This window comes from Euprymna scolopes, chromosome 29, assembly GCF_053919585.1.
Source record: "Euprymna scolopes isolate OS-2025 chromosome 29, ASM5391958v1, whole genome shotgun sequence".
Taxonomy (NCBI): Eukaryota; Metazoa; Mollusca; class Cephalopoda; order Sepiida; family Sepiolidae; genus Euprymna; species Euprymna scolopes.
This window is the reverse complement of record NC_136510.1, coordinates 78,564,422-78,590,953: the sequence shown is the minus strand read 5'-3', so window position 1 is coordinate 78,590,953 and position 26,532 is coordinate 78,564,422. Positions and strand designations below refer to the sequence as shown.

The following is a 26,532-nucleotide window of genomic DNA, read 5'->3' as shown; positions in this document are numbered from 1 at the left end:
TTTTTATTAGCCCTAAAAGAGCCCCTGTGGCACACCCAAGAGTTATTGCGAAGTATAGACAAACAAAATTATATAGAAATCGGTTAGTTATAAATTTTCAGAAAGTTTTATAAAAAAAATCCAAGGCATCAATTTTTTTTTAATAAGCACAAAGTGTCAGTTTTAGCAATTTTAATCCGAAAGACACACCTAAATGGATCAACCGGAGTTTTCTTACATTTTTACTCATATCATGTTTAATTTTTGTGCAAAATTTCAAAAAATTCCAAGACGTTGTTATTGAGAAAAGTGCGGACAGACGAACGGACAAACGGACAAGGGTGAATTTACTCCTTTTGTCCGGGGGTATTAAAAATAAATAAGCATTCGACGGTTGTTGTTTTTTCTATAAAATAATTGTTTGAATAAATGTTACAACATTGAATTGGGGAAGAAAACGTTATAATTGTACTTTCTATTTAAAGGGTTTAGATTAGTTCTTAAGTTCTCAAATTCTGGACGATTTTAGTTGGTGACAGTGACCCTAAATCCGGCGGGCTATCACAGAACAACGAAGATTCCCTTGGCGGGCAGAAGCAAATTGCTAACTTGCGTTTTGCCTTTGTCTAGACCAGGAGTGCTCAACCCGGGTCCACATGGACCCTAGGAGTCCATGGAATATTTCTGGGGGTCCACAGGCAAAACATAACAAAATACAATACAAAATATTGGTAAAGAATTATTATTACTCTAATTTAGATGATGATGATGATGATTATTATTATTATCATTATTATTATTATTATTATTATTTATTTATTTATTATCATTATTATCATAATTATTATAGTTGTTGTAGAATACTTTATTTGCATTAAATTAGTTTTCATTTAAAAATAAAGCTTAATTATATAATATTTCTTTGATTATTAAAACCTCAAAATGTATACGAGTGAAATAGAAGATTGTCTGTGAAACAATTATATTTGCGTTTCTTACTACATTTAATAAATTTGTAGGTTTCTGTTTCCTTTTTCAGTTTGTCATAATGATCCCGTTCGACGCAATCATCTTTCAAGGACTACCAAATACAAAGAACACCATCGTCTTTGACGATCGAACATTCAAACAGGACAACATGCCCGGAATCTTAACAAACCAAGTCGTAATTCAAAACATCGTAGCAAAAAAAAAAAAAAAAAAAAATCGCTAATTAAAAGAGTGCAGACGCGTACGCGTCATCAAATTACTCATCGACTGCTGAACTTTCTTTGATTAAACCATTAACGAGCGGACGCATTAACCAGATTAAAAAGGTCCACCCCATGTTTTACACCCGTAACAAAATTAGCTGTAAGATGAAACAGATTTCACCTAGAAAATATAAAGTAAAAATAACATTGTATCCAAACTTATTTCACTTGCCTCGATGAGATTTTTAGGACAGTAATGTCCCTTGTATATTATAGACCAACCGACACTTTGCATTGAACCTGTTTCACAGCGACTTAATCAATAAGTAATTCTTTTAAGTTATAAATATACTACTACCACTACTACTACTACTACAACTACTACTACTACTAACAACAACAACAATAATAATAATAGTAGTAGTAGTAGTAGTAGTAGTAGTAGTAATAATAATATAGTTGGTTGGTTGTTTTTGTTTTATGGCATATCAACCCTTTCCAGGTTATTTAATGCCGAATCCAAAGATTTTGAATAAAAAAATTTTAATAGAATATATTTGTTGTTTTCAAGTCTGTTTCTATTTAACCCATAGTTGGGACCCTAACAGGTACTACCACTCCGGGTCAGAGTGAACTTGGGAACAGTGGCAATTAAAGGGTGGCTCCACACTCCCCAAAGCCCGGAAGCTGGGGCCTCACAACTGGATATAGTTTCAGGTCATATCCAAGACCGATGATGATGATGATGATGATGATGATGATGATGATGATGGTGGTGGTGGTGGTGGTGGTGGTGGTGGTGGTGGTGGTGGTGGTGAAAAAGGGAAAGTCCTGCCAGATCGTAGATTTCGCCGTCGCAGCAGATCACAGAGCCAGTGAAGTGCAGCAAATAAACAGAACTGGCCAGAGAGCTCAATGGTATATTGAAGATGAAGAAAGTCAAGATAAGACCACTAATAGTAGGAGAACTAGGAACAATCCCGAAAAACTCTGAAACAGAATGAGAGAAATTGGGATCAGGGGGATGGCTGAGAAGATACATTAACGTTTGCAATATGAAGGAAACCCTTGAATGTAGAGACTAATACATATAAGCTACAGGCGCAAGCCGGAGATAGAAAAAAAACGTCACAGAGGTAAAACACAAAGAAACACCACATGGAATCATAAAATCTGAAACTGTATAATTGCAAGTTAACCACCCTGCGCCCCAAAAGTGTCACCATAAACTAACGCCACACTAAATAATCGAGGAGGGTAAATAGGATGGAAAGACCGAGGAGAGAAAGCACTAACCAGACCTTCACTGGATTAGTGCGAAGAGAACTGGGGCCTTGGGGAGGCTTATTCCACTGAAAAACAATTGCCACCGAGAAATCAATGGTAAACAGCTGTTGCGATGACGCAAATTTATTTGCAAATGTTATCGAAAAAGGTGGAAAGTACTGGAAATCTAAGGAGACCTGTTGTCACTCAGACTCCAGGGAACACTACAGGTTGTTTTCAAAAAGAATTCTTTGATGGTAGCCTGTGTGAAACTCCAAGTGAGTGAATAATGATAAGACTTGGAAGAAATTTTATTCAATTTATGCTTTCATCTCACAGATATCAGTACTTAATTTTACAAGCGTTAACATACCGCCATTACCGAACACACGCCTAGATAGCCTCTAGATAATTAACAAAAAATTCGTTACTGAAAATGGTTCAAAATTATATTCGACTAAGGGGGTGGGGGGTCCCGGTCGTAAAATACGCTTAAATATGATATTTTAATTATGTCCAGATTTCGTGTATATTATTATAGAGTCGTGATTTCAAAAGTAAAAAAAAAGTATTTGGGTGCGATCAGCTAGAATTGAAACCGAAAGCAAAACTGTAGCATTCAAAACTGGTGACGTTACCACTATACCAACGTTACATGCATTTGAACTGATAAAAAAATAAACTAAGATGAATGTACAAAATTTATAACGATTTTTTCAATTTTGACCCCTAAAAAACAATTTTAACTGGCTAAAGACCCATAAAAGAATGGCCCATAAAAATCCAATCATTTGAGGCCCGTGGCGCCGCACTGCGACTTTTAGTTTCGGAGGAGATAGAGTTTGAAAATATAGAGACAGATAGATATAGTGTTTTATAAATTAGACTTTGCAAAGAACCAGGTACGTCCAAGGATGGAATACTGTTGCCACATCTGGGCAGGAGCTGCTAGAAAGGACTTGTCCTGCCTTGATAGAGTTCAAAATAGACTTCGTAGCCTCATAGGAGATATCCTTTTCTCTTCCCTGCAACCTCTATCTCACAGAAGATATGTTGCCAGTTTGTCTTTGCTGTATCGTTATTTTTTATGGAAAGTGTTCGACTGAGCTTCAATCTATCGTCCCCCCTCGCCAAACTTTCACAAGAAACACTCGTCTAGCTGAAAACACCAGCAATAATTCCCCCCATTCGTTATCTGTGCCTAAACCTAAACGTAGATTCCATGAACAAAGCTTCTTTCTTAGAACTGCACGCCTGTGGAATTGTCTTCCGTTTTCCTGCTTTCCAGCTGACTACAATATGATTGTCTTCAAGTCTAACGTAAACAAGTTCTTGATAGGCCGTTCCACTTGTTAACGAATTTACTGAATTTCCATTACTAACGATTACTATATTGTCCAATTTCTACTGTACACTCTTTAACACCTATCCTCGAGTCTTGAATGTACGTGGGTTAATATTTAAATTAGTTTTGAACCTGTATGAACTAGTATTCCAGCAAGTCTTGAACCAATACCATGACCTATCTTATAATATTCCAGCAAGTTTTCAGCAGACGTTGGTATCTGAACAAGTCTTGAACAGGTCTATAGAAGTATATGGTGATAATTTTTCTTTCGCACCCAACAAGTTATAAAATTTGACTTTCTTCAATAAAAAAAAACTTAATCAAATTTATCTGATTTTTGGAATATGCCGTCTTCGTTCCGTGACGGGGATGTACATCATACATTTTTTTCGGCATTATATTTACTTAAAATTTTCATTATATTGCAAGTCTGAATAAACAGCGCCGAGTATTTTAACAAGTTCTTATCCGACGGGGACAAGTATTTCAACAAGTCCTGAACCGACATGGACGAGTCTTTCAACAAATAGTAAACAGACGTTGATCAGTACTTCATCAAGCAGTCCATAATATTAACTTGCAAGATGGAGTCGATTTATTAGTCAACACTCGTTTTCGAGAATGGAATGTTCATTAGGCGCCCGATTGTAATTTGTTGCTCGGATGATGCGTGACAGGAGAGGGGGGCGAGAAAACGCTGAGGCATTGCCTTCATAAAAATAAGTGACGTCATACACTTTGGTGCAGGCAAGACATGACAAAAATATTTTTTGTACGATTAGGAAAACTTTAATTGCATAAAAAAAAATAGAATGAAGGTCACGACCCGATTTGTACTGAAACTGAACATTATTCAATATTAATAATTTTTTTAAAAGGGAAACAAGAATTAATTCAAAACGAATAGTTATGTGTGTGTGTGTGTGTGTGTGTGTGTGTGTGTGTGTGTGTGTGTGTGTGTGTGTGTGTGTTACTGCATTAGAATAATCAAACATAACATTGTTTCATGGATTTTAAAGACTATAATTGGTTTATTATTTTGATTGTGGACAATTTGAAAATGATTTTCTTTGCAGAAGATATATATATATATGATTTTCAACCCAAACAAGACAGTGCCACTTTGAAGTAGGGGCTACTATCGGGGACATAAGTTACAGGGGTATTATGAAGGGAGATGAGTAGCAAGATGTCTGTTCACATTACACTTGACCTTCTGCATGTCAGTACAGTTGGGAAAGCAGAATCCCAGAAGGGAGTTCCAAAGTCAATCAGTTCTGGGGATTTTTATGAAATTTCACAAAAATGTGCTTTATGTATCTGGCAATGTTCTTAGATAGGTTTTCTATCGGAATGCCTTTGTTAAGTATCGATAATAAAAAAAAATCCGATGAAAGAAGGGGCAGTCGATTTTGATTAAAGTTAACATTTTATACAGCCTAACATCACAAGTGCATTCAAGAAGTTTTATTACCACACAAGCAGAAAGGCCCGGCATATAAAGTCAACAGTAGGTACTTTGATATGACAAGGGTGTATTCGAAATGAATGTTTCTGTTTAAAGCACAATTGAACCATGATATTTGATTTTTGATTTTAAACTTAAATTCAAGCGTTTATCACCACATAAGCAGGAATTCCAGACATATAAAATCAACAGTAGGTTCTTTGATATAACAGGGGTGCGTTTGAATTGAATTTTTTCTCTTGTGAGCACAGTTGAACCATAATACTTGACTTTTGCATCTTAAACTTTAATTCAAAATAATTTTATAAAATCAACAGTAGGTTCTTTGATATAACAGGGGTGCGTTTGAATTGAATTTTTTCTGTTGTGAGCACAGTTGAACCATAATACTTGACTTTTGCATCTTAAACTTTAATTCAAAATAATTTTATAAAATCAACAGTACGTTCTTTAACGTGCAATGTATTGTGGACTAAGTCACAGCAGGGATCCATGTAATGTTGCCTCCCGGTGCACCGCGATGGGTCCCCAACTAGAGCAGCCAATCAATCGATTTGATTTTTTAAAATGGGAAAGTGAAATGCCGGGCAACGTCGGGTCTCCTTGCTAGTTAAACGAATAAAGTAAAAACGAGCGTTAAATATTCTTTCAAATAAAAACATACTATCATTATATTCATGATAGGTGCTCGACCGAGCTTCATTCTATGGTTCCCTCCTGTAATGCATTCACGACAAACACTCGTATAACAACAGTCACTATAAGGAATTTCCCTCTCTCTATATATATTTGCTTAAAACAATACCACGGAGTTGCTTCTCTGCTGACTATAACATATTCATTTTAAAGTCCAACGTAAACAAGTTTTTGATCAGTCGTCCCTTAAAATAAATTAACTTAACCAATTTTCACCATTATCGATCATTATCTGATTAAATACCGAATTTCGTGAATTATAAAATTTGCGTTTCAAAAATTTTCAAAACTATTTGGAAATAAATATAAACGAAGTTATTTTATTGTGCATTTTATTTTCAGGCAGAAATGACCACCGTCATGTTCTTCGAAGCGTCTTAATGATATAATCCAAAAAATCACAAAAGTTGATCAAGTAGTTTTTTATTTAAGAAACTCAAATTTTACGAATTTAGCGATTTAAGCCTTTTTAGCGGACATTGGTGAGCGGTTGTTTCTGAAGAAGTCATCAGGGATGGATTTTGACTTCAAATATGGCGACTAGTTTCTTTCGCATCCAGTAAGTCATAAAATTTGATTTTCTTTAAAAAAAAAAAAAAAAAGAAAAGAAAAAAAGTACTTGATCAAATTACTTAACTTTTGGAATATGCCATCTTCGTTCCGTGACGAGGATGTACATCATAAAATTTCTTCGGCATGATATTTACTTAAATTTTCATTATATTGCAAGTCTTAATAAGCAGCGCCGAGTATTTTAACAAGTTCTTATCCGACGTGGACAAGTGTTTCAACAAGTCTTGAACCGACTACCAACTACGGTGACGTCAGCAGATAAACGCGACTTGGTTAACTGATCTGATTCCTGACGTCGAAGAATTTGATGCGCAAAAAAACAAAAAGAGAAAGAAATAAGGTTTTGAAAAACAAGCATGCGCAAGATAGAATTTAAAGTTAATGCTAAGGACTTGCTCAAACACACAATACAAACAGTGGCTTATGACTTTTTATTTTATTTTATTTTATTTTCCGTTATTTTTTTAAATATTTCTTTTACTGGGGGACGGGGGTACTTGATAAGTATCCTTAGGTGAGTAATTATTACATGTTTTCTCTTTTTTATGTATGTATAGCTGAAATCTACTTCTGCTGCCCCGTGGCGAAGGGGGGCAAAACGGGACAATGAATCATCGAATTCGCGATAAACAGAAGATCCGCGTTTTCGTCCTAAAGAGAATAGAATTCATGAATTAATTTCCTTTCTCTTTTTTCACTTTCGAATTAATTCCGTGATCGCTCCTACTTGTTGAAATTGTTTTCGCGATAATGAGAGAATTGTATTTGGCAGAAGAATATGTATATAGGCAATCCAATATATATATATATATATATATATATATATATATATATATATATATATATATATATATATAAAAGTGAACGTGTCTGTCTGTCTGTCTGTCTGTGTACATTTTCCTACGCAATAACTCTGTCAATTTTTAGTGTACAGACTCGAAATTTGATATACAGGGTACTGAGATTTGGGAAAATCTATGTGATTGGTTTTCGGCCAGAAAAGTTCAACGATTTGACCTTTGAGAACTCTACCAAACTCCTCCGACAATTTTGGGTCTAAACACTTGAAATTTTAGATGTAGGTTCCTTGGACATGGATTTAACTTAATAACTTGATTTGAGCCCCAAACAATAAATGTTAAGGGGTCATTATAGGGGTCATATTAAAAAAAATTTGATCGTTTTTTGTTTTGTTTTTGTTTTGCTCAGCATACACGTCCAAACACTTGAAATTTTAGATATAGGTTCATTGGACATGCATCTAACTTAATAACTTGATTTGAGCCCAAAAGATAAATGTTAAGGGGTCATAATATGGGGTCAAACTTTTTTTAAAAAATTGACCGCTGCGGTAGATGTATGAGAATTGGCGATTATAAATGCCGTATATGAACTTTAATAATTCAACTTACTATCTTTCGAAGCTTATAACTACTTGAAAAATGTAATTCAAACCCTAATTTTTTTTTCAATTAAAGGAGCAAAGACCAAATTTAAAAAAATAATAAGTTCAATAGCAAATTATGCAATACTTGTTTTTTAAAATCGGTTTTCTTTAAAAAAGATTTAAAGAAAATCAACGCAATTTTACTTACTTCGATTATAAAAAATACATATAAATTCCAAAAAAACACTTACCTATAAAACATCCTATTCAGTGTATTTCCATTGTTCATTGTAAAGAATTCATCCATATTTATACTTATATTCCTTGTCCTTTTTAAATAAAATACTTTTTGTAAACATGGGTTCCAAAAAATAAAACGCGAACTCATTTTTTGACTATTCAAATAAAGGGAGACAAATCTCTGATTTTTTTTCCGCGATTATCTTAAGGTGACTTATAAACGCCATGATTAATATCTCTTTTTATTGCGTGCTGTTAATCAAAATTAGTATCTGGGGGCCTCCGTAGCTGAAAAAGCACACATTCACTTATAAGTTTTGCCGTTAAATGAAAACCCCAGTCGGTCGATTTTTTTAAAATTTTCCTAATGAAATACACGAGTTTTTGATTATTATATTTTACTTCTACTTTATCGAGTGAATTTTTTTTTAAATATCTAAAAAAAAAAAAAAGAAAACATTGAATGAAATAGAAAAAATTATCGTCAGAGTCCGGTATTTACTTGACGATACAAGCATAACATGAGCTTTCATTAAAAAAAAAATCAAGGTGGTTAAAAAAAAAAAAAGGTTTTATACGTTGGACTTTACAAGTAAATTTCCAAAAAAACACTTCTTATTTTATTTGTTTTGTTTTAAATTATAATATTTTATTCATTGATCTTTTATCTTCAATTTGTGATATATAAAACTTTGGTGAGTAAATTAATTATTCAAATTTTAATAGATATTTCAAAATGGGGGGGGGTGAAGTAAGAAAAATCTTTGTCTAAAATATTATATTCGGTTTATTGGAAAGAGGATAAAATTTCACATTGACCCTGAAAATATCGTAAAAATTAACAAATAGAAAATTTTTGATAGATTTTTAAAGTTTAAAGATTGAAAAGATTTAACTCGTAAAATTCAATTGATTTCATACGTAAAAAAAATGGTTTGTTAAACGCGCACCGGCACTTTGTAAACATTGTTTTTTTTTTATGAATAAAAACATTTCTATTATTTTTTAAACAACTTTAATAGTTTATTTTGGAAGTATATTCCATACAGAAAATAAACAACCCACTTTAAAAAGAGAAATTACGAGTTTTTTTTATATTTTATTCGCAGGTTTCTGTTAGGGGTGTCAAAAATTCACCCAAAATTCTGATACACCTACCGCTGTGGTCTCTACCAAATTACTCAGACAATTTCTGGTCTAAACATTTGAAATTTGACATAAAGGGTATTCAGAGATAGGGCAAACTTTTTAATCGGTTTGAGTCGAAAATTTGAGCTACCAATATATAAATGTATGTATGTATGTTTGCATGTCTGCCTAAAACTTTCGACAGAGGCGACGGATTTTCATAAGATCAGTATCGTTTTGAAGCTCGACCTTTCAGACGACAAATATCGAAAAATTGGCTAAAAACATTAATTTCTTCACCCTCAACTGGGCATTTTTCTACAGAGAGGGGTCGCTTTTTTTCGCCGATATTGTCGAAAGTCATCCCCTCTTTTCGATTGTCTAGTCTTAATTTAAACCTACGTCACATCCGTTTTGGCGGTGCTCGTAACAGCAAAGACATCACGTTTTTCCCGCATTCTTTTCTTCCTTCGCGGTACGGGTTCGAGCCTGCCTTCCTACTACCACTTTTTTTTTTTTTTTGCTCAACACATACCTCAAAACACCCAGGCAACGCCGTGCTTAAATGCTAGTACTATATATATATATATATATATATATATATATATATATATATATATATATATATATATATATATATATATAAGTGAAATTGCCTGTGTTTCGGTTTGTGTGTGCACATTTTCTTAAATTACTCTGTCAATTTTAAGTCTATAGACTAGAGATTTGCCATTTGGGAAATTCTTTTTAATCGGTTTTCGGCAGAAGTTTGACTGTCAAGGGGTGATAGTTCAACGATTTGACCTTTGAAAACTCTACCAAACTCCTTCGACAATTTTGGGTCTAAATTCTTGAAATTTTAGATGTAGGTTCCTTGGACATGGACCAAACTTCCTAACTTCATTTGAGCTAAAAACAATGAATGTTAAAGGGTCAAAATTGGGGTCAAAGCTTTTTAAACTTTGATCTCTTAGCCAATTTTTGGTCTAAAGATTTGAAATTTTACATAAGGTGTATTCAGATATAGGGCAAGCTTTTTAATCGGCTTTTGCGGAAAATTTGCCTAGCAAGGGAACAAAGTTCAAGAGATTTAACCTTTGCGGTCTCCAGCAAACTATTCGGCAAATTTTGGGTCTTAACATTTGAAATTTTACATGAAGTGTATTCAGATATGCAGCAAGCTTTTCAGTCAGTTTTGGGTAAAATTTTCCTGCCAAGTGGTCAAAGTTTAAGAGTTGACTTTTGCAGATTCTACCAAACTCCTCCGGCAATTTTGTGTCTAAATTCTTGAAATTTTAGATGTATGTAACCTGGACACGAGTCAAACTTTTAATATATATATATATATATATATATGCACATACAGTTATGAACAGTACATAGGGCCCGAGCGAGGTTGGGCTGAACTGCTAGTATATATATATATATATATATATATATATATATATATATATATATATATATATATATAGTCTTTGCAGTTTTTAACCTTTAAAACTATACAAAAAATCACTTTTTATCATTCGTTAAAAAAACATCTAGTCAGTAAGTCATTTAATCACCTGCAATCACTGCATCAACTCTCTCGAATTTACTATAATACCAATTTTTTTTTTTCAAGGGATCATCAGTTGTTTACCATGAAACACTGTTTCGGGGATTTAAAAACAAAACAGTATATTATATCATGGCTCTATATATATAGGCTTGAGGCAGTTGCCTGTCTAGCCGCACTGATGAGCTGTGTAACAGCGAAACAGTACTGTATGTGAATGACTACATATATATATATATATATATATATATATACTTTTTATTTGTTTATATAAGCATTAATATGTTGCTACACATTCATGAGTATGTTTCGATCAGCTAATTATTAGTAACTTGAGACCTCTTCAGACGATACAGCTTATACAAAAGCTTAGTCCCTAATGAAAATATTCAACGTCACAAGAAATTATTATCAGATCACATTACATGTTATTAAGAATAGAAATAAAACAAATTAAACACTTTAAAAAATATAAAAAAGTAAATAGTTTTTAATATATGGGAAGAAAACGGAATACACACACACACATATGTGTGTGTGTTTGTATGTGTGTGTGTGTGTGTGTGTGTGTGTGTGTGTGTGTGTGTACTCTATTTTTGTTTTTACATAAGCAGTAATATGTTTCTACACAGTCATGAGCATGTTTCGGTCAGTTAGTTACCAGTAACTAGAGACCTCTTCAGGCGATACAGCTTATACGAAAGCAAAGTTTGCAATGAAAACATCACGTCTTCCTCGTCACTAGAAGTTAATATCAGGAGGTTTCGTCAAATGTTGTGAAAAATAAGCTTTGGTTGTATGTAAATAATTTGACTTTATGTTTAGATATAAGAACGAATGGGAAAGGATGGGGGGGGTAAGGATCGAGTTAGAGGTAACGGAAGACTAGAAAGAATAGTATTCGTATGTGTGTGTGTGATAGCCGCCCTAAATCTTAAACATGCTAGTGTGTATAGGTTCAAACAGTAGGGAAATATGAATTTAACATATCTCTGCTAGAAAGGGGTTTCAGATTTGATCGGGGTTATTCAGTTATAAAAATGCTTTTGATTTGACTAGAATTTTTATGTGGTCAGAAAACGTATAACTTACGTTGCCCTCTTATATATCCCGCCCCATCACTGTCATCCCTACATACATTAGTGAAGAGGTTAAGAGATAAGAAACAACAGGAAAAGACGCAAGGGAGAAAAGAAGAAAAGAAAAAGGACGAGTATACTTATGTTTTACTTGCAAGAAATTGTCTGCTTTGAAAAAAAAACATAATACTCGCATGCACATGTTTCTATATAAATTAAAATATAATATTTATGCGTATTTTACTACCGGGCAACGCCGGGACGCCTGCTAGTATATCTATAAAAGTGTGTGCGTTTGTGTGTGTGTGTGAGAGAGAGACAGAGAGAGAGAGAGTGTGTGTGTGTGTGTGTGTGTGTGTGTGTGTGTGTGTGTGGGTGTGTGTGTGTGTGTGTGTGTGTGGGTGTGTGTGTGTGAGAGAGAGAGAGAGAGAGAGACACTTCTCAACCTATATATGCAAGAAACTTTTATCTACAGATTTGAAATTTGGTATATTTGGAATATTCCGACATGTGGAATATTTTTAATCCGTTTTCATCCGACAAAAAAAAAAACTCTACTAAAGGCTCAAAATTGGAAAAAAAAAAAAAAAAAAAAAAAGGTACTTGGGAGTCATCAGGGTTTGTTTTTTCTTTTTTTTTTTTGTTTGTTTGTTTTTTTGTCAACTGTTTCACGATGCGCAAACTGTGTCAAACTGGTGTAATGGTTATCGTACTTGACTCAGAGTCTTTAGGTTTTGGTTTCGATCTCAGCTTCGAAATTTGAAACTTTGTCATACTCAAATTTTGTTCAGCTTTTAGTATAGACCCAACCTGACATAAAATCACGAAAAAGAAATGTTGCAATTTTTTGTGTCAGTTGGTGCATTGACCTGTCTATAAAGGATATTTCGGTCTTCCACTTGCAACCCTAATCTTTAACTATACGCATGATTGACCTATAAATACTTACGATACCATTGAACGCAACCAATTATTCATCTGATTCGCACTTTCAATCGGCATAATGTTACATTTGACGTAGAATATCCCTCGATGATAATTGGTTGATCTTGAAAGCCAACTAATGAAAATGATCTCTCTCTCTCTCTCTCTCTCTCTCTCTCTCTCTCTCTCTCTCTCTCTCTCTCTCTCTCTCTCTTTCTCTCTCTTTTCTCCCCTTCTCTCTCTCTCTCTTACTTTCTCCTTCTCTCTCCATCTTTCTATCTCTCACACACACACTCACACACACATGCATAAAGATACACGCACATTCGTTCGCTCTCTCTTTCTCGCTCTCTCTCCTTCTTATGCATTCACTCTCTCTCTCTCTCTCTCACAAACATACACATACACACATAGACAAACATACACACACATTCACTCTCTCTTTCTCTCTTACTTTCTCTCTCTCTCTCTCACACACATGCATATATATACATACACATACACACGTTCGCTCTCTCTCTCTCTCTCTCTTTCTCTCTCTTTTCTCCCCTTCTCTGTCTCTTACTTTCTCTCTCTCTCTCTTTCTCTCCTTCACACTCTCTCTCTCTCTCTCTCTCACACACACACACACACACACATACACATATGCATAAACATACACGCATGTTCGCTGGCTCTCTCCCACCTCGTCATTCATTCACTCTCTCTCACACATACACACATGCACAAGCGTACACACACATGTTAACTCTCTCTCTCTCTCACACACACACACACACACACATATGCATAAACATACACGCATGTTCGCTGGCTCTCTCCCACCTCGTCATTCATTCACTCTCTCTCTCACACATCATACACACATGCACAAGCGTACACACACATGTTAGCTCTCTCTCTCTCTCTCTCTCTCTCTCTCTCTCTCTCTCTCTCTCTCTCTCTCAGAGAGATTTTGCCAAAACAAGAAAAAAGAACGCAAAAAAAGAATAAGAAAAGAAAAAACAAAAGTTATTTCTCCATTTTCACTCCAATGGGCTGAAGCTGAATTTCGCTCACTTGTATTACACTGGTATTTTTTTAAGCAAGCGTCGATTGGCAATAATCGCACGGTCGAACGTAAAAGATACGCTGTTAGGTACAGCTATGAGGTGAACGCACTGGCTTTTCGCATAAACTGTTGATGCTCCTTTTAAATAACACGAGATGACGAGTCGAATTTCTTCTTCTTCTTCTTCTTCTTCTTCTTCTTCTTCTTCTTCTTCTTCTTCTTCTTCTTTGGATATACAGCTACCAGTGATGAACGACAATTACTTCAAGAACGTGAATTAGCGGCCGAATGACTAAAATCAATTAGAAGCTTCTTCAGCCACATTCAGCCTCTAACTACATCACAGGAAGATACCAGACTGCAGCTGTGGACTAGAGAGCTAGAGAAGTATTTATCTCTCTCTCTCTCTCTCTCACTGCGGGGGGGGAGATGTGACACAGAGGGTTGGGAAGTAGGATTGGAGAGCCAGCGCCTCCGAAGAGGAGTACTCTGGTTGATAAAAAAAATAAAGATAAAGCAATAGTGCGTGGATAGCCCCGTCGGCAATCCCGGTAGAGAAGCCTCAGGCGACCAGCAATAAACTAGCCCCTTTTACAAAGAGAGAAAGCAAAGCTCTGGAATTCCGTGCAGATTTCTAAGTTCGACAAAAAAGATTTCTGAGTTCGACAGAAAGATTCCCGAGTTGACAAGATACACCTGAAGAAGGTCGGAGATTACATCGACCAAAACGTTGGAAAAATAACACTCAAGATGAAGACAATAGTCTGAAGAATCCAAATAATACGAATAAATTTGGGCTATTTCGGAATTACACTCTTCTTGAGGTTGAAAGATCCAATCCCCAGTGCAAGCGACACCCAAAATACAATTGCGAATTACGAGAGGACTACTACCCCAATCATAGCTGATGAAACGAGAGCATACTACCTCTGTAGATTAAATTTTTAAAAAAAAAAAAAAACCTTCGTAATTCCGTTAAAATTCCCAAGTCCGATAGAAAGATTCCAGAGTTTGTCAATATATACACCTGTTACATGATAAGGGCTGTCCCCTTTTCATGTAAGTATAAATATAGAGAGATTTAGTTAAAATGAAAATGAAATAGAATAGACGAAATTCGAACCTCGTAATTTAGGTTTAGAAATAGATTACGAGAGAGAGTTAGAAAATGGAATGTAAAAACAAGCCATTGTTTAGCTTAGAGATAAAATAGTTTTAAGAAAAGGAATGTGCATTTGTCAATTCTGTTATGAAATTCAATTGAGGAATGCAACTATAAGATAATTTAATAAACATGTTTTCAACATATTGGAAATATAGGTTACTGGAAATATAGGTTAAAATTCCTTTTGTAAACAAAGGAAAAAGTTTTGGACACGCATTTCCAGAACACGTGAAAAAAGACACATGTTTTAACATGTGTATGACGTCATAGAAAATGGGAAGTTCTCGATATAGTTAGAAACTTTAGAGTTAAGCAGGGAGAGTCTGAGAGAGAGTCTGAGGATGACAGGGCGACAGTCTGGAGTCGAGAGATGGGAGTCGAACGTCTGGAAGCGAGACGGTCACCTTTGAAACATAGAATGTAAAACTTTGAATTCTTGACTAAGAAAACCACCGACCGGTCGAAGAAGAAATAAACCCATCATGTGTTTTTATAAACGTCGTCTTTGTGTTGTAATTCTACCAAAAGGTAAAGTGAAATTGTCATTATATGTCTTATATATCCTGTGTTTTAAAATGTCTTCACATACAATGTGTCTACATCTCATATGTACAATGTGAACACTAAGACTGTCTCAACAATGTCTCCTCACTACACTTCTAAGAATGAACATTTTATATATATGAATCTCTTCATAACACGAACACAGAACGTAACATCTCACTCAATAAGACTCTCTAAGACTCACTTTTAATAAGACTTCATTACAATAATAATAGACAATAATAGCAATAACAACAACAAGAATAATCATAATAATAATAATGAAAATATAACACACCTGGAGAAGGTCGAAGGATACATCGGCTGAAACGAAATGGCATTCAAGATGAGAATAGTAATCCGAAGAATCCAAATAATACGAATAATCAACCCTTATCTTAAAAATTTCTGAAACAGAAAGCCTATCTTCTAAAATTAACATGGATATTTCCAGAGGCCGTGATAGTGGATGGGGAGTTGGACCTCGCGATGAATAAGCGATCGTTTGTTTATTTATTACAGTTATGCATATATTATTCAGTTCCCATAAGCATCGTATGTATTTATGTATGATATATTAACGTTTCCGCATTCGGATCGGACCGTTGGGAATTGTGACTGAATGATGGGAGTGGTTTTGGAAACAAGTTCGTATGCTAGTTTGGGGGACAACAAACTGAAATCGGAAAAAAATCGGAACAATTTGAGTTATCTGAATCGGTATCGGAATCGGGAAAATGTTAAGACATTGTCGATTACAAAAACGATTCATTAAATTATTTTATGATATAACACCAAATAGTCAAAAAAAAATGTCGAGAGGAATGGAAAGACTAAGGAGAGAAAGCGCTAACCGCATTACCACTGCACAGAGGACTGGGACCATTGGGGAGGCTTGTTCCAAATTCCAGTGATAACCAATAGTCATTGCCAGCGAGATATCAGTGGCAAGCGGCTGTTGCGATGATGCAAATTCATTTACAAAGGTTATCAAAAAAGGTGGAGAGTGCTGGGAATCTGGGGAGACATGTTGTCATCAAGACTCCAGAGAGCACCACCGGTTGTTGTCCGTGAGCAATCTCTGTGTGAGAAATCCTGGTCATCATCATCATCATCATCAGCAGCAGCAGCAGCAGCAACAGCAGCAATGATGATGATGATGATGATGATGATGATGATGATGATGATGATGATGTATAACTGCGGAAAGCAAATGAAGAGATGGGCTGAATACTATCAGCATCTATACTCACGCAAGAATATCGTCACTAACGCAGCAATTGAAGGCATTCCACCCCTGACAGCCATGGATGAGCTGGATAAGTCCCCCTCCCCTGACGAACTCACTGAAGCCATTGACACCCTTGCTAGTGATAAAGCTCCAGGTGGTGATGGCATTCCACCTGAAATTATTAAGGCTGGCAAAAATACAGTCCTCCTTGTTCATCTCTATCAACTTCTGCTCCATTGCTGGGAGGAGGGTTCGGTTCTGCAAGACATGCATGACACCAATATTATAAGGCTTTACAAAAACAAAGGTGATTGCGGTGATTGTAATAATTACTGTGGCATCTCTCTGCTCAGCGTTGTCGAAAAAGTCTTCGCTCGTATAGTATTGAACAGACTCCAATCACTTGCAGAGAGTTTATCCAGAGGCGCAATGGGTTTTAGAGCAGAAAGGTATGGTATTCTCTTTACGATAATTACAGGAGAAGTGCCGAGAGCAGAGGAAATCACTGTACCTTGCTTTTATTGATCTCACAAAGGCATTTGACCTGCTTAGCAGGAGCGGCCTCCTCATGCTACTACAAAAAAATAGAATGCCCCTCCCAAATTCTTGAGAATAATAACCCCTTTCCATAAAGAGATGATCAATGGATCACTTTCGGAATTTTTTCCCATCTTCAGTGGTGTGAAACAGGGCTGTGTTCTTGCTCCAACTCTTTTTGGCATATTATTTTTCACTTCTGCTACTATACGTTTTTCATGAAACTGAAATTGGCGTCTATATTCGCACAAGAGGAGATGGACGTCTTTTCAACCTGGCTCGTCTACGTCCCAAAACTAAAGTCCTTATGCCTCTCATCAGGGAAATGCTGTTTGTAGATGATGTAGCATTAGCGGTCCATTCTGAGGAAGCCTTCCAACAACTTATTGACCGCTTCGTATATGCTTGCAACGAGTGTGGTCTAACAATAAGCCTCAATAAAACAAATGTCATGGTTAAAGATGTCAGCAACGTCCCCTGCATATCCATTGCCGATCACACAGTGGAGATGGTGAACGACTTCACATATCTAGGCTCCATTATTTCCAACAATCTCTCACTGGATGCTGAGCTGAACACTCGCATCGAGAAAGCAGCAAGAGCTCTGGCCTGCCTGACAAAGAGAGCATGGAGTAACAACATGCTGACCATAAACACAAATATAAGGATATATCAAGCCTGCGTCCTCAGCATCTTACTCTACTGCAGTGAGACATGGGCACTCTACATGCATCAAGAGCACAGACTAAACGCCTTCTATCTGCGCAGTCTAAGAAAGATCTTAAGCATTATGTGGCAGGGCCGCGTTCCGAACAAACACGTTCTTGCCAAAGCAAATCTTCCAAGCATGTTTACCATTCTCTCCCAGAGACGTCGGCACTGGTTAGGGCACGTCATTCGCATTCAGGGTGGCCGAATCCTCAAAGACATCCTGTATGGCGAGCTCTCAGCCAGCAGCAGACCAACCGATAGACCACATCTCAGATTTAAGGATGTGTGCAAAAGGAACTTAAAATCCTGAAACATCAACCCTGTTGACCTCGAATCCTACGCTGCAGATCGTGACTTCTAAAGAGTCAAAGTCAAGAAGTGTGTCCGACTGAACAGGGAGAGAAGATATGAACAGTGGGAGGAGAAGAGAGGAAGTCGCAAAAGGACAGCATCACTAGCAGCAGCATCGGTAAAGCCTAACGTAAGGTATCCCCACAGGAAGTGCAACAAAATCGGCCGCTCCTGCATTGGTCTGTTCAGTCACAGCAACAACTGCCACCACTCATGGCAACCTTCAGGTGCGATTTTCCATCGTCTAACTAGACGGAAGGACGCCAATCATCATCATCATCATCATCATCATCATCATCATCATCATTATTATCATTATTATTCATCGAAGATTTCAGTTTTAAAGTGATTGCTCCAAGGCAACATCAAGTTTCTGTTTTCTCCTTACTTAATAATATGAAAATCATATCTATTTTAGTGCATTCTCGGGCAACACCGATTTGCTTATTTCTCCTATCTCCTTAATAGTATAATGAAACCTATATCTGTTTTAGTGCCTTCCCGGGCAGCGTTGAGTAACATCTAGATTAAGCATATATTACATAGGCAATGTACTATTGTATTATTACACACACACCGGCACTACTGATGGTATTGAGCACCTACTGTTTCAGCATATACCACTTATAAGGCGTAATAATGCATTCGTACTCACACATGCTCTATCTAACATATTTCTACTTTCTGATTCAGCATATATCTCTACGTAAGTATATAAGGTTGACAAGAAAATTATTGCGGTTTTTAAGTTATGAAATGCAAATGAACATATCTCGGCTCAAACAAAAAAAATTATTGATCGAAATAAGCACCATCAGAATCGACATACTTTTGCCAATGCAAAGCAAGTGTATTTATGAAATTAACGTAAAAATCTTGCGTTCTGGTGGCGATGAAGTCAGTCGCTGAAGGCGTTTTTTATTATTGTTTAGGTTTTTTAAGCATTTCTCTCGCAGAAAGTTGTCAGGATGCGTGAAAAAATGGTAGTCAGTAGGTGAGAGGTCTGGAGAGTATGGCGGATGAAGCAGAGTTTCGTAGCCCAATTCGTTCAACTGCTGCGGAGTCAGTTTAGCAACGTGTGGTTGGGCATTGTCGTGGAGAAGAATTGGGTCATTTCTGTTGAATCCTCACTGGGTGTTGTTGTTTCTGATGCATTTAATCCATTTGTTGACAGTATTTTTCTGTCGTAATCGTTTCGCCTACATTCAAAAAGCTGTAATGAATGAGGCCAGTCGCAGACAATCAAACAGTCAGCATGACCTTCTTTTGGTGCAACTCTGGCTTCAGGAAGTGTTGTGGAGCTCCGTCGCCGTCTAACAACTGAGCTGAGCGTCGCCGAGTGTTGTAAAGAACCCACTTTTCATCGCAAGTCACAACCCGGTCGAGAAACGGGTCGTTCTTGTTGCGTGAAATAAAAGAATATGACACTTCATAACGGCGTATCTTTTGGTTGTCGTTCAATTTTTGAGGTACCATTTATCAAGTTTTATGCCTTTATAGTCTCTCCCAAGGGATTGGAAATCGTCGTATACATTACATCTAATTCAGAAGCAAGTTCTCGAACAGTTGTGCATGGATTGGCTTCAACTAAGACTCTTAATTGATCGTTGTCAGCATCCGATGGCTGATCACTACACTCATCATCTTTAAAACCCTCGTCACCTCCACAAAACTTCTTAATCCCCCCCTCCCATTGTAACGCTTCGTTAAACCACCATTGTGGTTCCTGGGCCAAACGCTTCATTGATACCACGAGCTGTTCCAGCAGCTTTTCGACCGAGCTTGAATTGAAATAAGAAAATTGTGCGAATTTGCTTTTCTTTTTCTTCTTGTATTCAACGTTCTGAAGAAGATATTATTGTTTTAAAACGATTGTGATTTAAACGATTAGATAGCGCGAAAAACGCTCTTTAAGATGATATATAAAGTAAAGGTATTATAACCAAAATTGAAAATAAATCATTTGAAATCAAAATTAAAAATTCCGCAAGAACTTTCTTGTTCACCTAATATTAAACTATTGCACCCACCTGTTCTATTTAAGTTAATGTATAATTTTTATATCACTATATTACAACACACCTGTTCTCTCTATAATATTGAGTACATTTAGATTTAGTATCTACCACGTTCCAAGTGTCTTATTGATAATTACATACGTCTGCTCTATCTAGAATATTGAGCACTATTGGATTCAGCATGTACCACTGATCGAATGTTTTACTGTATTATTAATTTGTTTCTCCCAATCAACACTGAAGTTTTTTTTTATCTAGTATACTATATCAAAACGCATTGATCTTATAAGCCTCTGAATAACGTGGCGTTTAAGCACACTTGCTCTATTTATAACTAGCTGGGCACCCGGCGTTGTCCGGTCGTATAATATGCTTAAACATGATATTTTAATTTATGCAGATTGCATATTATTATAGAATCAACCCTCTATTGATTATTATATATTACAAGCAATAATTTGCCCCATGAACTAATCCGCAAAAAAAAAGAAAAAAATTAAATAATAATGATAACGTCGTTCATCAAATTTCGTCTGTGTTTGTTTACAATATCACGTCAGCTGATATTTGGGCTTGACGGTCTTAAAAATAGTCTGTCTTCTCTCATAGATACAGAAGAAGAATCTTTACAGCGTAATATTTTACGTTACATATGCCAAGGTACACCAGTGTAACGTAAAATATTCCCCTGTAAAAATTCATTTTCATCTATAACAGAAAAAAGACTATTTTTAAGATCGGATTTTTTTCAATTTTCTATATTTATCGGATGAATTTCTGTATAAAACATATCTAAGAACACTGCCAGACATATAAATTAGCTTTGTGTGAAATTTGCAGAAGATAGGTTCAGCTGTTTCGGAACCTTTGAGGAAGGAACTCACATATACATACACACACACAAAGTGACTTTATATAATAGTAGAGACAGAAATATTATGCAATTTTGGATGAATATATACCACTTACTAAATCTAATATTGTAATCTTGCATTTAATTGCTATCGGACAGCATTGAGTTTCTTGTCTAGTGTATACCAATATAACATAAGAAAAAAAAGCAATTTGGATTAACTTTAGCACTTATAAAATATAATACTTTAATACCTACAGAACCCACGGAAATTCCACGACAGGTGAACATTTTTAAAACATATTATGAATAAAATGAATAAAAAAATGAAATAAAACTAATAACAACGAATTTAAAAGAATTATTTAGTAAATTATTTTTTTAGCCTTTTAAAGCTAAAAAGAATTAATTTAAAAAATTCACATTTTTTTTCCAATGAAATCTCAACACACAACACATTGTTGTGTTTTGTTTTCTGAATATTTTTTAATATAAATTTTAAAAGAACAGATATCAATTCACTTGCACATTTTTAGAAATTTTAAATAATAATAAATAATTAATAAAAAAACTTAGTCCCCTCTCAACATGGCTTTTTTTTTAATTATGAAATAAAATAGCCAATTTGAAACCGTAAACAGACAGCTATGTGTTTTTTTTTGTTTTTGTTTTTTTTGTTTTGGTAATTTTTGGAAAGAAATGGTTTTAATGATTTTTAACTGATAAAGAGCGACTATTGTTGGGATGAAACAAAAACTATAATGCAAAGGGGAGTAACTCTTTACTTCTTTGGGCAAAGTCACCTCCCTTTGTCCGTAGTCCTAAAATTTAAATTCTCGCTACTTCTCGCGAGATCAACGACCGCAAGTGGAGACACTGGAGGAAAAACAGTGACTTTGAAATGGCGAGGTGAACATCATCCCCGTTCGTTCATGTTACCATACTTGAACTTCTAACTTTCATCTATTATCTTTTGAATTGTAGTTACGTGTGTGCGCGTGTGTTCATAATAAACGTTTCCTTATTTGTTCATAAGTTTTATGTTCTTTCCTCATGAGTTGCAACATACCCACGTGAAGGCTGGACTCCCTGCGGTAAGATATTTTATGTTATATTGATCTAATGTATCTCACGATATAACAACTATAAAGGGAGGTAATTGTTTCTCATTAATTAATGTTCGCGATGATTATGGCTTCTTTTGTGACACCGGACGTCAGACAAGTAAATTAATATTTAGTTTATTTCTACGGCCCCTGTGCAAAAACCGAGTATTTCTTTCTTTTATACAATACGACAACAAAACATATTAAAGTTCTTTCTGCCGTGTGTAAATAAACCTAATACTAGAATACTGAAGAGTTTTGTCATAAGACACATCTCTTACCAAATGTAATGCTGTAGTATTTTGTTTAAAAACTATGCATTACGGTATCGGTTGGGTATACCCGAGTTTCATCGATTGGGTCTAGGGTAGGAAGAGGTCTATAGTGGCAAATAAACTCTTCAGCTCCATTTAGTAGGCGAAGACTCCGAGAAAACGGAAAAGCAAAACGCAAATCACCAAATCCAGCTAAGTGGTGCCCCAATTTTTGTGTTCACTTTAACAGATATTGATTGTTTGTAAAGATTGGTCTCTTGTTAGTGTTTGTTTAAGGGATTTTGTAAAAATGTTTTATTCATTTATTTTATTTAAAAGGCGTTTTTGTTGGGTTTCTATAGGCGTGTTTGGTTAAAAGGGATTTTTGAATGCCTTGCTTTTCTTTCTTTCACTATAACATATATATATATATATATATATATATATATATATATATATATAACTAGTTCATTTACTCACATAAAATTAATATACGAAAGTATAGATTTATGCGTAAACTTTAAGTATTTACTTCAAAAGTGCTCAATACGTAGGTAGAGCTAGTTAGTAATTTATAAAATATATATGGCGATTAAGCTACACTGAATAACTTACTATATATGATGATGGACTCTCCGTCAATTTTCGACGTATGAGACTCCGACAATTGACCTGAAGGTCTAGAACTCAGCGTGTCGACATTCACTTAGGCGTATGTGGCACTTTAGTCCTGCTAGAGACTTGCAATGGCGACCGCAGTGGTGACAGACATATAAATGCGAGAATTTAGCTCCACACTGCTCAGTATTATTTTTTGACTTGACTCTCGCTTCATTTAGTTTTTCGATGCAAAACGCCGAGAACTCCTTGATTTTTCTGTCACACATTTCTATCCACTTCCTTCTGTCTTTTGCAGTTAGCTCAATGTTGTTATATTCAATATTTAGAACCTGCAAATTAGACTTTATTTTTTTTTTTTGCAACGCAACCATGGTCATCCCACGTTTCGACGGCCTCTGTCTAATTGGCCATACAGGAGTTGCTTCGGTATCCTATCATCATCCATTCGCATCACATGACCCGCCCATCGAAGCTGCGACTGAATTAAGAAGCTTTCGATGTTGCTGATTTTACAAAGTGTGAATAATTTCGCATTTGATATTTTGTCTTTCAAAGTAAAACCGCAAATGGCACGTAGACATCTCTTATGGAAGACGTCAAGTTGCGAAATTTGTTTTCGGTACGGGGTCCACGTCTCCGAGGCATACAAAAGTGTGGACAGTACCACAGCCTTATATACATGAATTTTTGTCTTCAGGCTTAAACCCCGAACATTCCATAATCTTGTGTGCAGCTTGTCAAAGGCGCTGCTTGCTCGGGAGATACGGTTGATAACTTCATGGTCAAGAGATGCACTTGAATCAACCACACTTCCCAAGTATGTAAACTTGTTAACATACTTCAGGTTTTTCCCATCTACCTGAATCGACATCTGATGAAAATTGTGCACGGTTTGTTTCTGTTTAACACCCTGTACTTGTTTTGGTGTAGGTGGTGGCTGGTAGATGACTTCCGTTTTCTTTATACTGATTGTCAAGCCAAAGGCTTTACATGCAGTAGAAAACCGATTTACAAGATGTTGAGCCTCCTCCCGAGAAGTCGCGACAAGGGCAGCATCATCTGCAAACAGCAAATCTCTTATAATGGTTCTTCGGAGAAGTGTTTTCGCTTTGAAGCGTTGTTGATTAAAAATCCCACCATCTGTACGGAATTGGAAATGAACGCCAGTGTCAACATCTGTAAATGCATATTTTAGCATAACAGAGAAATAAAGGGCGAATAGTACTGGAGCCATTACACAACCTTGTTTTGTTTCATTGGTCACATTGAAAGGCTCAGAAGAGTCCCCATTGGACATCACTGAAGCCTTCATGCCATCATGGAAGGATGTTATAACTTTGAGCATATTGTCAGGTATACCAATTTTCTTAAGGATTTTCCATAGGGCAGTTCGGTTGACAGTGTCAAAGGCTTTAATAAGATCAATGAACACTATGTATAGCTCTTGGTTCTTTTCTCGAACTTTCTCAGAGACCTGTCGCAGAGAAAAGATCATATCTATTGTACCCCGAAGAGAGCGGAAACCACACTGCGATTCGGGATATATCTCATCTACAAGACTTCTGATTAATCTGTTGATTATTAGTCTGCCATGATTTTTCCAGCAATTGAGAGCAGAGATATGCCACGATGATTGTCACAGGAATTCCTCAAGCCTTTATTTTTATAAAGATGGTAAATTGATGCATCTTTAAAGTCCTGTGGGACTTTTCCAGATGTCCAAATGGACACGAAAAGTGCATGTAGCTTTCTGGCCAGTTTATGGCCACCATATCTGTAGACTTTCGGTGGTATACCGTCATTTCCTGGTGCTGTACCCAATGATATCTGTTCAACTGCTGCAAGGACTTCTGGGAGAGTTGGTAACACGGATAGTTCTGATCTCTCTGGAACCTGCTCAATTGAGTTTATAATCTCATCGTCTGTTACCGAAGAAGAATTTAACAGTTTCAAAATGTTCCTTCCAGCGTCTCAAGATACCGTCCTTGTCTGTAATGTCCCGTCTACTGCTAAAATTGGCGAAACTCCTGATTCTTTAGGACCGAAAACCTTCCTTATACCTTCATAAAAGGCTTTTGTGTCCTTTCTGTTGAATGCTGACTGAACAGCTTCTGCGTGTGCGGTCCACCATTTCTCTTTCATCTGTCGTAGTGTCCTCTGCACTTTCCCTTTGCAAGTTTTGTATGCCAATCTTTTTTCAGTAGAGTTTTGGTCGTCAATCCATGCTTTGTGAGCTTGATGCATCTTCTGAATTTGATCCTGGGCTCCTATATCCTGGTCATCAAACCAATCCTGGTGCTTCCGTATGGGTAAGCCCAGCACTTCCAGGCCAGTGGAATGGGTGATATTTCGTAGCGCTTCCCAGGACGCTTCTATGTTGTCAGTTATTTCTACATCATCTAAATTTTCATCCAACTTGTCAGAAAGTATTGTTCGAGTTTCAGTATTCTTAAGCGACAATACATTAATACGTTTTGGAATAGATAACTTTTTTACCTGTCTGTGCCAAAGACTCAGAGACACCTTGCTACGTAGCAGGGCATGATCTGATAGGTAACAGCTTGTATGGAAGGAGCGCGTTATTTTGAAGTCACGAAAATCATGTTTCTTAGTGATGACATAGTCAATCATATGCCAGCTGTTTGAACGAGGGTGTATCCATGTGGTTTTGCGACAATTTTTCTGTTGAAAAACTGTGTTAGTGATGGTCATATTGAATTCTCTGCAGAAGCAGAGCAAATGAATACCATTTTCATTCATTCTACCAACGCCATGATGCCCCAGAACCCCTTTCCCTTTCCCCTTTCCATGATTGGAAGTCAGAACCGACCCGAGCATTAAAGTCTCCCATCAAAATGAGTTTGTCCTTATGGCGAATACCACCGATTACTTCTCGTAGTTGTTGGTAGAATTCATCTCTCTCCTCATCCGGTCTGCTCATTGTTGGTGCATAGCAGCTTACAAGTGTAACCCGAGTTTCAAGTTCCAACTCAAGGGTCAAAGTCATAATGCGGTCCGATAGACCTTTGGGAATAGATTTCAGTCATTTGGCTAGTTCTGATTTTACGGCAAATAGAGGCGAGACTCATCAGGCCCTCTACCCTTGGAGAAAAAGACATAGCCACCCTTTTCTTCCTTAAGTTGAGAGACACCAGCAAGGCGTGTTTCACTGAGTGCCGCAATATCGATCTTATATTTCTTAAGTTCACGAGATATCAACGCTGTTTTACGTTCTGGTGCATTAGGATTGTCCTG

The 26,532-nt window shown here is 36.3% G+C and overlaps 1 protein-coding gene across 1 annotated transcript; it reads left to right on the top strand.

Moving 5' to 3' along the window:
* The first annotated feature begins 17,670 nt into the window (after positions 1-17,670).
* On the top strand, positions 17,671-18,384 carry LOC145252357 (uncharacterized). Its single transcript, XM_080111757.1, has one exon. It carries the CDS (start codon positions 17,671-17,673, stop codon positions 18,382-18,384), a length of 714 nt encoding a protein of 237 aa, XP_079967883.1.
* Positions 18,385-26,532: the final 8,148 nt, after the last annotated feature.